Source organism: Papio anubis, chromosome 12 (assembly GCF_008728515.1).
Source record: "Papio anubis isolate 15944 chromosome 12, Panubis1.0, whole genome shotgun sequence".
Classification (NCBI taxonomy): Eukaryota; Metazoa; Chordata; class Mammalia; order Primates; family Cercopithecidae; genus Papio; species Papio anubis.
The window spans coordinates 26936427-26951737 of NC_044987.1; the positions used below are offsets into that span (position 1 = coordinate 26936427).

The following is a 15311-nucleotide window of genomic DNA, read 5'->3' on the forward strand; positions in this document are numbered from 1 at the left end:
CATAAATGAATGAGCATGGTTGTGTTCCAATAAAACCTTATTTATGGACACTAAAATTAGAATTGCATAGAATTTTAATTTGTCATGAAATACTCTTGTTTTGATTTCCCCCCAGTCATTTAATAATGTAAAGACCATCCTCAGCTTATGGGCTGACAAAAAACCAGCACAAGACTGGAGTTGACCTGTGGCCCATAGTTTTTTGATATTGATACAGATTCTGTATTCATATTCTGTATTTTTTCTAATTCTGTGAAGACTGATGGTGATATTCTGATGGGGATTGTGTTGAATTTGTAGATTGCTTTTGGCTGTATGGTCATTTTCACAGTATTGATTCTACTCACCCATGAGCGAGGGATGTGATTCCATTTCTTTGTGCCATCTGTGATTTCTTTCAGCGGTGTTTTGTAGTTTTCCTTGTAGAGGCCATTCGACTCTTTTGTTAGGTGTATTCCTAAGTATTGTATTTTTATTTTAATTTTTGCAGCTATTGTAAAAGGAGTTGAGTTCTTGATTTGATTCTCTGCTTGTTCACTGTTGGTGTGTAGAAGAGCTACTAATTTGTGTACGTTAATCTTGTATCCAGAAACTTTGCTGAATTCATTTATCAGTTCTAGGAGCTTTCTGGAGGAGTCCTTAGGGTTTTCAAGGTAAACAATCATATTGTCAGCAAACAGTGACAGTTTGACTTCCTCTTTACCGATTTGGATGCCCTTTGTTTCTTTCTCTTGTCTGATTGCTCTGGCTAGGGCTTCCAGTACTGTGTTGAAGAGGAGTGGTGACAGTGGGCGTCCTTGTCTTGCTCCAGTTCTCAGAGGGAATGCTTTCAACTTTTCGCCTTTCAGTATTATGTTGGCTGTGGGTTTGTCATAGATGGCTTTTATTACATTGAGGTATGTCCCTTGTATGCCGATTTTGCTGAGAGTTTTAATAATATAGGGATGCTGGATTTTGTCAAATGCTTTTTCTGCATCTATTGAGATGATCATGTGATTTTTGTTGGTGAATCACATTTATTGACTTGCATATGTTAAACCATCCCTGCATCCCTGATATGAAACCCACTTGATCATGGTGGATTATCTTTTTGATATGTCATTGGATTCGGTTAGCTAGTATTTTGAATGTTAAGGATTTTAACATTTGTGTTCATCAAGGATATCAGTCTGTAGTTTTCTTTTTTGGTTATGTCCTTTCCTGGTTTTGGTATTAGGGTGATGCTGGCTTCACAGAATGAATTAGGGAGGGTTCCTTCTTTCTCTGTCTTGTGGAATAGTGTCAAAAGGATTGGTACCAATTCTTCTTTGAATGTCTGGTAGAATTAATCTGTGAATCCATCTGTTCCTGGACTTTTCTTTTGTTGTTAATTTTTAAATTACCATTTCAATCTCTGCTTGTTATTGGTCTGTTCAGGGTGTCTAATTCTTCCTGATTAAAGCTAGGAGGGTTGTATTTTTCCAGGAATTTATCCATCTCTTCTATGTACGTAAAAGTGTTCATAGTAGCTTTGAATGATCTTTTGTATTTCAGTGGTGTCAGTTGTAATGTCTCCTTTTTTGTTTCTTAGCAAGGTTATTTGGATTTTCTCTCTTCTTGGTTAATCTTGTAATAGTGTATCAATTTCATTTATCTTTTCAAAGAACCAACTTTTTGTTTCATTTATCTTTTGTGGTTTGTTTGTTTCAATTTCATTTAGTTCTGCTCTGATCTTGGTTATTTCCTTTTTTCTGCTGGGTTTGGGTTTGGTTTGTTCTTTTTTCTCTAGTTCCTTGAGGTGTGACCTTAGAAAGTCACTTTGTGCTCTTTCAGACTTTTGATATAGGCGTTCAGGGCTATGAACTTTTCTCTTAAGCGCTACCTTTGCTGTATCCCAGAGATTTTGATAGGTTGTGTCATTATTGTCTTTCAGTTCAGAGAATTTTTAAATTTCCATCTTGATTTTGTTTTTGACCCAATGCTCTTTCAGGAGCAGGTTATTTAATTTCCATATATTTGCATGGTTTTGGAGGTTCCTTTTGGAGTTGATTTCCAGTTTTATTCCCCTGTGGTCTGAAAGAGTGCTTGATATAGTTTCAATTTTCTTAAATTTATTTAGGCTCATTTTATGGCCTATCAAATGCTCTATCTTGGAGAAAGTTCCATGTGCTGTTGAATAGAATGTGTATTCTGCATATATCTGTTAAATCCATAGTTTAAATTCATTGTTTCTTTGTTGACTTTCTGTCTTGATGACCTATCAATAGCTATCAGTGGAGTATTGAAGTCCCCCACTATTACTTTGTTGCTGTCTGTCTAATTTCTTAGGTCTGTTAGTAATTGTTTTATAAATTTGGGAGCGCCACTGTTGGGCACATATATGTCTGGGATTGTGATATTTTCCTGTTGAACAAGGCCTTTTACCATTATGTACTGTCCCTGTTTGTCTCTTTTAACTGCTGTTGCTTTAAAGTTTGTTTTGTCTGATATAAGAATAGCTACCCCTCCTCACTTTTGGTGTCCATTTGCATTTCCCACCCCTTTTTTTTTAAGAGTATGTGAGTCCTTATGTGTTAGGTGAGTTTCCTGAAGGCAGTGGATAGTTGGTTGGTGAGTTCTTATCCATTCTGTGTTTCTGTATCTTTTAAGTGGAGCATTTAGGCCATTTACATTCATTCGATGTTAACATTGAAAGGTGAGGTACCATTGCTTTTCTCATGCTCTTTGTTGCCTGTGTACTTTTGTTTTTGTTTTTTCCTTTTAACTTGTATTTTTTTTATAGATCCTGTGTGATTTATGCTTTAAAGAGGTTATGTTTTGATGTAAAAGATTTGTTTCAGGATTTAGAGCTCTTTTTAGCAAAAGGAACCTTCAAAACCATGCAAAAGGTGGTTTGGTAATTGTGTATTCTGTCAGCATTTGTTTGTCTGAAAACGGCTGTATCTTTCCTTCATATATCATGCTTAGTTTTGCTGGATACGAAATTCTTGGCTGATAAATTTTTTGTTTCAGGAGACTGAAGATAGGTCTCCAATCCCTTCTAGCTTTTAAGGTTTCTGCTGAGAAATCTGCTGTTGTTCTGGTGGGTTTTCCTTTATAGGTTACCTGGTGCTTCTGTCTCACAGCTCTTAAGATTCTTTCCTTCGTCTTAACTTGGGATAACCCGATGACAGTGTGTCTAGGCAAAGATGTTTTTGTGATTAATTTCCCAGGTATTCCTTGTGCTTCTTGTATTTGACTGTCTTCGTCTCTCACAAGGTCGGGAAGGTTTTCCTTGATTATTCCACCAAACATATTTTCCGGGTTTTTAGAATGCTCTTCCTCAGGTATACCAGTTATTCTTAGGTTTGGTTGGTTAACATAATCCCAGACTTTGGAGGCTTTGTTCATATTTTCTAATTTTTTTGTCTTTGTCTTAGTTGAATTGGGTTAATTTGAAGACATTGTCTTCGAGCTCTGGATTTCTTTCTTTACTTGTTCAGTTTTATTGTTGAGACTTTCCAGAGCATTTCGCATTTCTAAAAGTGTGTCCAAAGTTTCCTGAATTTTTTATTGTGTTTTGTTTGTTTAAGCTGTCTATTTCCTTAAATATTTTTTCCTTCACTTCTTGTATCATTTTTCGAATTTTCTTGCATTGGGCTTCGCCTTTCTCAGGTCCCTCCCTGATTAGCTTAATAACTAACCTCCTGAATTCTTTTCCAGGAGGTTAGAAATCAGGGATTTCTTCAATGATTTGGATCCATTGCTGGTGAACTAGTGTGATTTTTGGGAGGCGTTGAAGAGCCTTGTTTTGTCATATTGCCAGGGTTGGTTTTCTGGTTCCTTCTCATTTGGGTAGGCTCTGTCAAAGGGAAGGTCTAGGGCTGAAGGCTATTTGAAGGCTATTGTTCAGATTCTTTTGTCCCATGGGGTATTCCCTTGATGTGGTACTCTCCGCCTTTTCCTATGGGTGTGGCTTCCTGTGACCCGGACTGCAGTGTTTGTTGTCTCTCTTCTGAGTCTAGCCACCCAGCAAGTCTACCAGGCTCGGGGCTGGTACAGGGGGTTTTCTGCACAGAGTCCTGTGATGTGAACTGTCTATGGGTCTCTCAGCCGTGGGTACCAGTGGTTGTTCTGGTGAATGTGACGGAGTGTGCAGTGAATTCCATGAGTGTTGTTAGCTTTGGTAGTTTAATGCTCCATTTTTGTGCTGGTTGGCCTCCTACCAGGAGGTGGCACTTTCCCGAGAGCATCAGCTGTAGTAGGGTGGAGAGGGACTAGTGGTGGTTGAGGCCCTAGAACTCCCAAAATATGCCCTTTGTCTTCCACTACCAGAGTGGATAGGGAAGGACCATCAGGTCAGGGTGGGGCTAGGCCTGAGCTCAGACTCTCCGTGGGCACGTCTTGCTGGGCTGCTGTCGGGGATGGGATGAGATTCCCAGGTCACTGGAGCTGTGTTACCTAGGAGGATTATGGCTGCCTCTGCTGAGTCATGCAGGTTGTCAGCGAAGTGGGGGAAAGCTGGCAGTCACAGGCCTCACCCAGCTCCCACGCACACTGAAGGGCCGGTCTCACCCGCACTATGCTCCCACCCGCACTGTGCTCCCACCAACAGCGCAGAGTCTGTTTCCAGGCTGAGGGCAAGATGGTCTTGAAAACTTACCTGAGGATATCTGCCTCCCAGCTGCGAGAGAAAAGGGCTTTAGTTCTTCCCCTGCCTGTGAAGTCTGTACACAAGATTTGTGCCCTCCCGAGTTCTGGCCAGGAGGCTTCTCACCCTGTTCAAATGGTTACAAAGTTCAGCTAGATACTTCCTTTTCCCTGTGGAGTTTTACCCCCTGCTCCTCTGGCCACCCTCCTGTTGGATCCCTGTGGTGCTAGGCAGGAACGGGCTGTTTGGGGACCCAGCGAGCTCCCAGGGCCTTTCTGCTCCTTCCTCTACTCCTGTATTTTGCTTGGCCTCTAACTTGACTTAGCTCCAAGTAAAGTCGAAAACTTATCCTGAAAACAACTTCAGCTTCTCCAGTGGGGTGTGTGTTCAGGAGGAAGTGTGTTCCCACTTCCACAGTTGGAGCACTCACAGTATTTGGGGTGTCTCTCAGGTCCTGCAGGAGCAGTCTGCTTCCTTCAGAGGGTCTGTGGGTCCTCTTGGGATTGCTGGTTTGTTCTGCAGTCAATCTGGAGCTAAAATTCACAGTGCAAGCCCCTGCATGCTGCTCTGTCCAGAGCTACAATCTAGTCTTGCCTGTGACTGCCACGATCTCCTGAATCCTCAATTTTTTATTACTGTAAAAATGATATGCACTTGTGGGAGAAATTTATGATCTCACAAATATGATAGATACCAACAGGGAAGGTTTATTCTGGTTATGTTAGCAAATTGATTTTGTAGCTTTATATGAAGTGTTTTGTTTTCTCCTTTCTTCCTTTAAAATAAGAATCCATGATTTTTGTCAGCCAGAAGGCTCTTTTATGGATTAATGAGTAAATGATCCCAGAGCATTTTGGGATTTGTTAATTAAAGTGTTCGTATAAAATGCTTTAATAAATTATCAGTTTTGATGTTTTTAAAATATAAAGTCCTCCAGAGCAAACTGTAATTGTTGGGGATAATTTAAAAACCTGGAGCATTTGGCATTCTTATGAAAATGGAAAGAGTTTATAAATGCTTTTTAGTTATATCAAGAAGTGCTTCTGGTTTCTTTTGAGATAAATTGCAAAATTACATGGATGATGAAAATGTTTTTGCATATTTTCTGTGTAGAGTGAACTTCTCATTTCTGTCTTGTATTTTAATGCCATGTAGATGGTTAGATGCACTCTGTCTTGGGTACCCAAAATAGAACAACTTGGGGTCTTACGTATTGGCAGTCCTAAGGAACAGAAAGTTTGCAAAGGGAGGAAAGAAGGAGCTCACTGAAGGGGAGAGTGGGTTAGTTTTGGGGTGCAGTTAATCCGTCTGAGGCGCCAGCTTGTTAGTGACATTTATCAAGCATTTATTGAATTCCCTTTATTGTTTGACACTGTGACAGGTCCTATAGGTACCAAGTAGTGTATAGCTTAGTCTTTGTCCTGCAAAGAGAGATAAATATAAGTAGACAAATAGTTACTGAAAATATTACAGTCTAGGAACATACATGTGCCGAAAATTATTGGGAACAGAGCATTGGCTGTGACTAAATTCTTAATTTCCTAGTTGAGCAAGAAGGGGTAATTGTTCTGTGCAGAGGAAATACAATTTACAGTATGTTTACAAAAATTACAAGGAACTAGAAAAGTCTAGGGCCAGAATTTGAAGGCTTTGTATACTGTGTGAAAATGCTTTACCTTTATTTCACTATTTAGACTGTGATGTAGGATCAGGGTTGTTTATATATATTTTAAAATTTTACAGACCATGATAGATTAATAGTTTTATAAAATACAATAAAAAGTAATCATAGAAAAATGAAATATTTTCTATGAAATAAAGTCCCAAGTTTTTATTTAGATTGAACCAACATAAAATGATTCTTACGATTCTTGTATTTGTCTGTTTTCATGCTGCTGATAAAGACATACTTGAGACTGGGCAATTTGCAAAAGAAAGAGGTTTAATTGAACTTACAGTTCCACATGGCTGGGGAGGCCTCACAATCATGGCTGAAGGCAAGGAGGAGCAAGTCACATCTTATGTGGATGGCAGCAGGGAAAGAGAGAGCTTGTGCAGAGAAACTCCCGTTTTTAAAACCATCAGATCTCGTGAGATCCATTCACTATCACAAGAACAGCACAGGAAAGACTTGCCCCCATGATTCAGTCATCTCCCACCGGGCCCCTCGTACAACATGTGGAAATAATGGGAGCTACAAGAAGAGATTTGGGTGGGGACATGGAGACAAACCGTATCACTTCTATACAGTTTTTATAAAACACTCAGTTTCTGTAGTTACCTCATCATGGATTAGTAACAAATATTTAATGTCTAGTAACTCTTGGACTTGTGATGGCCTGTGGGCCATACTTGCAGTGGTGTTGATCTTCCGGTGATAAATGGTCCCTGCAGATTTTTAAGCAAAGAATAGCATGATTGTATTTGTTTTTCACACAGTGAATTATTTTGCAATATGGGTGATGATTAGGTTTCAGGCTGAAGGGCTGGAAACCAAGGAACCCTGGAATCATCAGTATTTGAGGGATAGCTGGAAATGGAGGAGACAGTGAAGGTGACTTTGTTTATATTAATAATTCACCTGGGGAGTAGTTTCACCACTAGGCCATAAGCTTATAGAAGGCAGGGGTTATATTTCTTTTAGCTCCTAAGATTAAATAGACATTTCAGAAATATTTGATGAATGAATGGATAAATGGATGAATTAATAAATGAATGAATGTGTCCGAGAGGTAAAGGCAGAACCAGGAGGGAGTAGAGTGTTTAAAACTGGAATAAGAGGAATTTCAGGAGAGAGAATGTAATAAACAGAACCAAATGCTTTCAAATCAGGGAAGATGACAATTTAATAATTATGTATTAGACTTAGTAATTTGAAAGTCCTTAGGGAAGAGACCAGCTTTATCAGTGGGGCAAAGTTAGAAGCCACATTATAATGTGTTGCCTATCTCTACTATCTGGTAAGGGAGTGAGTAGAAAGATCTTTTAAAAGATGGCACTTCATTAATTAATGTTCATTTATTTGTTGAGGAAGAAAAGTAATGATAATCTTTTGTATCAGTTTAGTATTGGGTGTGAATGTAAGATCAGTAATAGGTATATATTATTTTTCTTCCATTTCAGCAGGGAAACTAACATCTATTAAATGGAATTGGGTTTGATTTTTTCTATATTTGATTCCGATTGAGAAGAAAACTAAAATGTGAATAGTTTGCTTGGTCTTGTTTCCAGTGGATTTTTAATGAATTCATTCCTTAATATTATTTTTGTTTTTAATTTTTTAAAAATAGATTCAGGGGTTGCCTCTGCAGGTTTGTTGCAGGGATATATTGCATAATGGTGAGGTTTGGGCTTCTGTTTTACCCATCACCTGAATAGTAAACATTGTTCCCAATAAGTAATTTTTTCTATCATTACTCCCTTTCCATCCTCCCTGCTTTTGGAGACTGCAGTGTCTCTTATTTCCCTCTTTATGTCCATGTGTACCCATTGTTTAGTTCCCACTTTTAAGTGAGAACATACAGTATTTGATCACTTAGGATAATTGCCTGTAGCTCCATCCATGCTGCTGTGCAAGACGTTTCTTTTTTTGGTGATTGTGTAGTATTCCATGGCATATATACACCACATTTTCTCTATTCAATCATCCGTTAATGGACACTTAGTTGATTCCATGACTTGGCTATTGTGAATAGTGCTGTGTATAACAATTTCTTTACCTTTGTCATTCTCTAATATTCTTTATTGATTATTAGAATCCCTCCAATCACATTCCATTTCCATCAGAGAATAAAATTTACTCTTATTCTGTACTGTGCAAGGCTTATATTTGTCCAAAAGTTTGTAGGGAAAATATTATGGCTTGAAAGTATGTGGGATATAATTCCTTCTGAAGAGTCAGAAAACTGAATAGCATTTGAAGGCTGTTAATAGAAAGAATAGAAGTTACGGGTAGTGTCATTATATTTGCTAATTTAGCAAGTTTGTCTTTAGTTGCTTTATTCTTATAATCAAATTTTAATAGGATCTTTAAATTTAAAAAACGTTACATCTGCTGTATAAGTGATGGGCATTCTCATACAATGCCGCATGGACTATTGATACTTCGTCATCTTTTAACATTGTCTAGATGAAAACTTTATTTGAAATTTTCTTCTCTTGGTTACTTTTTAAAAAATGCTAAAATAAACATTGGGTATTTTTCACTCTTTCCCCAAACGATTATGTTCATTTTATAGTATAGAGAGGAATGAAAATCTAGGAGATTTAAGGCAATCCACAGTATTATGTGAAAATGTTGATCATTTTAATGCTTTTTTTTGTTATTAAATAAAAACGTTCAGCATTCTTCACAATAATTTCAATAGTTATCTCTAAATCTTTTTATAGAATGAAGACCAGCAAGAAGTAATCCTTGTCAGAACAGATCAGTCTGGAAGAGTATGGCCTGTGAACACACCCGGAAAATCTCTGGAATCACAAGGAGGAAGAAGAAAGAGACAGATGGTATGTTTAACATATGTCTTTGTTTATTAATTCAGAATTCCTTCTTTCCCTTGGGGCTTTCTTCATATCAGATTACAAAATATTTTCTGAAAAGTAACTTTTGAATGCCAATATTGGAAGGTAGTAAATGTTCTTACTTTTATTCTTAGTTATATCTTTTTGCCTTTTACAGAATGGAAAGTGATCCAACTGTGTTTTTTCAAATAGTTGTTAACATTGAATGTTTAAGGCAATTTTAATTTTGGTTTACATTTCTTTGATGTTGTTTTCAGCTGCTTTTGGCATACTTGCTATAGCTCTTAGGGAAAACTTTGGTCTCCCAGAGCTGTTACTAGTATTAGACAGCTAACTTGAGACCTGGTGATGGGGTATCCATACACAATAATGGCTTAATTATGTAGGTGCCATAATCCTTTATAAAGCTAATTTTCTTTTCCATTTTCCAACTCTAGTAATTAGTTTTTAGCACTACCTTGAGGCTCTTGAGATGGCAAAAACAACATATTCAGCTTTCCCAAATTAGGTTTTTTATTTTAAATTTGGAAGATCAGGCAAGTGATAATTGCATTTACAAAAGAACTGTTCATTCAGAATATTTCTGTCAAATGTTTATTTTTTGCCTGTTCAGTGCCTGTGTTGCTAGAGATTCTAAGTAATTCATTCAACAGATAGAAGTGGGATAGATATGTCTTCTAATGTAATGGGAGGAATTTGGTGGTTGGAGAGGAGGTACAGGAGGAGAATAGTAAAGGTTTGAATTATATGAAATGGTGGAACTGACTAGGGATCCATAAATGCATTGTCAGAAGGCATCGAGGGCCCTTTTTGAGTTGCATATTACTTAACAATTTAGGTATAGGAGTAAAGAAGGTAGACACTTTCGCAAGTAAAGTTTGTTCTTTGAGTATGATGAAAAGACAAGAGGGCCAAAAATTAAGTGTCTGGAGCCAGGGGGTGATTGAAGTCAAGGGATATGAGGTTTAAGCTAGTAAAGACAAGAATAGTAATGTTGGGAAATGTAGTTGCACCCCTGTTCCAAAGATCTCAAAGAAGTTAAAGATGAGGTTTTATTTGGATAAGGGAATGTGAGAGCAGCATTAGAAAGATTTGATTTGGGAGGAAATAAATGGTATTTTTCTGTTCTACACCAGGGTATGGAACCAACTGATAGGAACATCTGGGACTGAATTAGATGGAGACCAGAATATCAGCTTTGCTTTTGATAAAGCTGTTTACAGAACAAGGGTTTAATAATTAGAAGTTGGTGTCTTAGTTCGGGCTACTATAACATAGACTGGATGGCTTAAACAACAGAAATTTGTTTCTCACAGTTCTGGAGACTGAGAAGTCCAAGATTAGGGTGCTGGCAGCTTCATTGTCTGATTAGGGCATGCTTCTGGGTTTGTAGATGATAGTCTTCTTGTATAATCAAATGACAGAAAAGAGAGAGAGAGAGAACAAACACTCATGTCTTTTAATAGAGGTACTGTATTAGTCAGGGTTCCCTAGAGGGACAGAACTAAGAGGATAGATGCATATATGAAGGGGAGTTTATTAAGGAGTGTTGACTCACATAATCACAAGGTAAAGTCCTGCATAGGCCATCTGCAAGCTGAGGAGCAAAGAAGATAGTCCAAGTCCCAAAACCTCAAAAGTAGGGAAGCCAACAGTGCAGCCTTCAGTCTGTGGCCAAAGGCCCAAGATCCCTGGCAAACCATTGGTGTAAGTCCAAGAGTCCAAAAACTGAAGAACTTTGAGTCTGATGTTTGAGGGCAGGAAGCATCCAGCATGAGAGAAAGATGAAGGCCAGAAGACTCAGCGAGTCAAGTTCTTTCAGCGTCTTCTGGCCACCCTGGCAGCTGATTAGATAGTCACCCACGCTGAGGGTGGGTCTGCCTCTCCACTAACTACCAGTCCACTAACTCAAATGTTAATCTCCTTTGGCAACACCCTCACAGACACACCCAGGAACAATACTTTGCATCCTTCAGTCCAATCAAGTTGACACTCAGTATTAACCATCACAGGTTCTGATCCCATTTCTGAGTACTTCATGCTCATAGCCCAGTTACTTCCCAAAGACCTTGCGTCTTAATACCTTCTTATTGAGATTTCAACATGTGAATTTTGGGGCAACATAATCATTAAATTCATAGCAGTGGATTTGCTAATACTTCACCTCTGTTTTTGATATACTTACTCCATCTCTGGATAACTTCAGTCTTCCCACCACAGTGGTAAGGAATTTTAACTATAAGGAGAAGAGCAGAAAAGAGAGAAGAAGGGGTAAAGCAGTGTTGCTCTTTCATCAAAACTCATAAAACAGTTAATATCATGCTTCCATCCCCAGGGAAGAGGAGAGTAAAGAGGCAGAAGTAGGGAGTGTAATTCTAATGGAAGTTTTTTCACATGGAAGCTGGCAGACTAGGGATAAACTGGAAGGAAAGGTTGTGATTACATAGTGGAATTTTTACATTTAACATCAGATTTTTATGTAATCCATTAAATGCTTCAGAGACTCATGTTTTCATTAAATTAATAATGTTCATTTTGTCATAGGTTTCAACCCATGAGGAAAAAGAAAGGGTCAGATACTTTCATGATGATGATAATCTAAGCCTAACTGATTTGGTCAAAAATGAAAAGATGGGAACAGCAGAAAATCAAAACAAGCTCTTTATGAGAATGGCATCTAAGGTAAGATATATTCCTAGGATACCTCTGAATTTTGAGAAGCTGGTTATTCAATGTAACAGGGATCTGCTTTTTGGAGAGATCCGATTCTCTCTAATCTTGGTTCATTTTATTAAATTAAATCTTTTGTAAGACTTATTAGAAACATGCATTTTGGAATTGATCTGGTTGAGAAATAGACATTTGAAATTTTGTTTGTTTTTAAATATAGACTATGGTTTATTTCTTTAATGCATTCTGTGGAGATTTTAATTATACATTTGATCTACCATTTAAGAGAAAATTTTAAGCCAGAGTTAATGATTGACAGTGCGCTGATAGTTAGGTTACCACTCTGTCTTGTCTTAACGTTCCTCCAATTCTTCATAATTGTGCCATGAAGAGGTAGAAGAAAATATTTGCACTGGGCCGGGTGCGGTGGCTCACGCCTGTAATCCCAGCACTTTAGGAGGCTGAGGCGGGCAGATCACGAGGTCAGGAGATTGAGACCATCCTGGCCAACATGGTGAAACCCCATCTCTACTAAAAATACAAAAATTAGCTGGATGTGGTGGCAGGCGCCTGTAATCCCAGCTACTTGGGAGGCTGAGACAGGAGAATGGCTTGAACCCAGGAGGTGGAGGTTGCAGTGAGCCAAGATCACGCCACTGCCCTCCAGCCTGGTGATGGAGCAAGACTCTTGCCTCAAAAAAGAAAAGAAAAAAAAAAAAAGAAAGAAATTATTTGCACTAATATATTATGAATTATGGAGAGGCATCTGCGAATAATCTTAAATCCATTTATATGAAAATATATATTATTTTGGTACATCATTATGGGTAGGATGAATTTTTGTTTCAAATAGCATTCTTTGTTGCAGTCTCTTCCACTGAAGTCTCTTCCAAACACTACCATTAGCATTTTTTATAAAAGAGACATTGGTATTTAAACTGTTCTGTAACAGGTTTTGGCAAACTGTGACCCCCATGGGAAAAATTCAGCCTACTGCCTATATTTGCAAATTAAGTTTTATTGAAGTACTACTCTACACATGTGTTTACATATTATCTAAGGCTGCCTTCACTCTATAATGGCTGAATTAAGTAGTTCTGACAGAGAGTGGTAGTCCATAAAGCTGCAGATATTTCCTGTGTGACTTTTTAAACAAAAAAATGGCCAACTTCCACCCTATAATAACAATGGTTACTTTTTGGTAGTGGGAGTTTGAACTGACTCACTGAGATACAGCCATGGGATGGGGAGACTTTTCACTATTTCTTTTCAGACTTACAATCTTTTATTTTTTTAACCTTTTAGATTCACACAATTATGTAAGTATGTTACCTGGTAAAAAATTAAACTTAAAACTAAAATAAAGTAACCAAGATATCTGTATGTGTATGTGTGTGTTGGGGAAGAGGGCAGTAAAGTAAAATTGAGTTTAAAAGGAAATGGCTTTTGTACCTATCACCAAGAGTTACATGAGATCTTACATTTAGCCCATTAAGATAATTTTACTTCTGTTTATTTTGGAAAAAAATGCCAGAAATTTCCTAGGGTCTGGAATTTTAATGCAGAAAAAAGGAAGACATATTTTTATTAGACTTTCCTTTTCAAAAGTGGTACCTCTGTGTATGAAGTCTGAATTAAATAGTTTTAGTAATCTTATAAACCATTCAAGTTTATGAATCATAAACCATTCAAGTTAAAGAAAAATCCTTCTTAAAAATTGTAATAGCGCTGGGCGCAGTGGCTCACCCCTGTAATCCCAGCAATTTGGGAGGCCTAGGTGGGCGAATCATGAGGTCAGGAGTTCAAGACCAGCCTGGCCAACATAGTGAAACCCTGTCTCTGCTAAAAATACAAAATTAGCCGGGCATGGTGGCACACACCTGTAGTCCCAGCTATTCGGGAGGCTGAGGCAGGAGAATCAGGAGGTGGAGCTTGTGTTTACCTGAGATTGCACCATTGCACTCCAGCCTGGACGACAGAGCAAGACTCTGTCTCACAAAAAAAAAAAAAAAAAAAAAATTGTATAGCCATTTATCAATTCAGCAGTTATTATTGAACACTTAATTAGTGTCAGATGCCATTTTAGTTGAGGGATACATAGAAGCAATTAAGTCAATATTTGTGCCCTCAGGTGCTTATATTTCTAGTGGATGAGAAAGTGAACAAATATGTAAACTATATAGCAATATATTATAAAATTGAAAATAATTTTGTAGAAAATGAAGCAAAGTAGAAGGAACTGGGATGATATTTTCAACAGAGTGTTGAGGGAAAGTCTTTCTGTATAGGTGATGTTTCATCAGACTGAAAAAAGTGAGCGAGAGGTCCTTGTGAATATCTGAGGGAAGATTATTTCATGTAGAAGAAACAGCAAAGGATCCAAAGCAGAGACAAGCTTGAAGAACATCAAGAGACTGCAAAAAGACAAGTGTGACTGGTAGTAGAGGGAGGAAGAGAAAGAGAAGTAGAAATGAGATAGGAGACAGAAGTCAGATTACGTAAGGCAGGGAGTCCATATCCCTGGACCACAGATGGGTACTGGTCTGTGGCCTGTTAGGAACTGGGCCGCACAGCAAGAGGTGTGCGAAGCGGGCCAGCCAGCATTATTGTCTAATTTCCACCTCCTGTCAGATCAGTGGCAAGATTCTCATAGGAGCATGATTCCTGTTGTGAATTACGCATATGAGGGATCTAGGTTACACACCCCCTTATGAGAATCTAATGCCTGTTGATCTGAGGTGTAACAGTTTCGTCCTGAAAGCAGCCCCACCCCCACCCCCACCCCTGCTGCCCTGTCTGGGGAAAAATTGTCTTCCACGAAACTGGTCCTTGGTGCCAAAAAGGTTGGGGACTACTGAGGTAGGGTCTTACAGGCCATGGATAACTTTCACATTTGTTTTAATGATGGGGAGCCATTTGAAGGTTTTTTTTTTTTTTTTTTTTTTTTTTGCAAGGTTGTGTCATGATTTGGTTTATATTTTTCACAGAATTTTTCTGGCTGCTCTTTTGAGAAGGCAGCATAGAGAGGCATTAGTGGAAGCAGGAGATCACTTAGGAGGAGAGCGTTATATTAGTTCAGATAGAGCCATGGATGGATTACAGTGGTAAAACTGGTGAAAAGTGTGGATTTGGGGCATTCCTGGTGCCATATATTGAAATGGGAAAAATTGCAGGAGGGACACATTTTGAGGGGGTGGGAAATCAAGAATACTGTTATGGATGTGTGAAGTATGAAATGCCCAGTCACATGGTAGTGTGGGGTGACTGCCCCTGGAGTTCTGGGTAGATGCTGGCTCTCCCATATAGATTTGGATGTGTTGGCTTTTTTTTTTTTTTTTTTTTTGGAGACAGAGTCTCCCTCTGTCACCAGGCTGGAGTGCAGTGGCTGAATCCCGGCTCAGTGCAACCTCCGCCTTCCAGATTCAAGCGATTCTCCTGCCTCAGCCTCCCAAGTAGCTGGGACTACAGGCGCGCATCACCACGCCCAGCTAATTTTAGTATTTTTAGTAGA

At 38.5% G+C, this 15311-nt stretch overlaps 1 protein-coding gene across 6 annotated transcripts in view; it reads left to right on the top strand.

The window, feature by feature from the left end:
- The window catches only part of CWF19L2 (CWF19 like cell cycle control factor 2), a 169387-nt gene that overhangs the window by 55199 nt on the left and 98877 nt on the right, over window positions 1–15311 (top strand). For all 6 annotated transcript variants that reach the window (XR_002517188.2, XR_002517190.2, XR_002517189.2 and 3 more), the window contains exons 11-12: window positions 8999–9115; window positions 11675–11812. Coding sequence is in view for 3 of the 6 variants with exons in the window: in XM_021926498.2 (XP_021782190.2) it covers window positions 8999–9115; window positions 11675–11812 (255 nt within the window). In the remaining 3 variants the exon portion in view is untranslated. The remainder of the gene's footprint in view (window positions 1–8998; window positions 9116–11674; window positions 11813–15311) is intronic.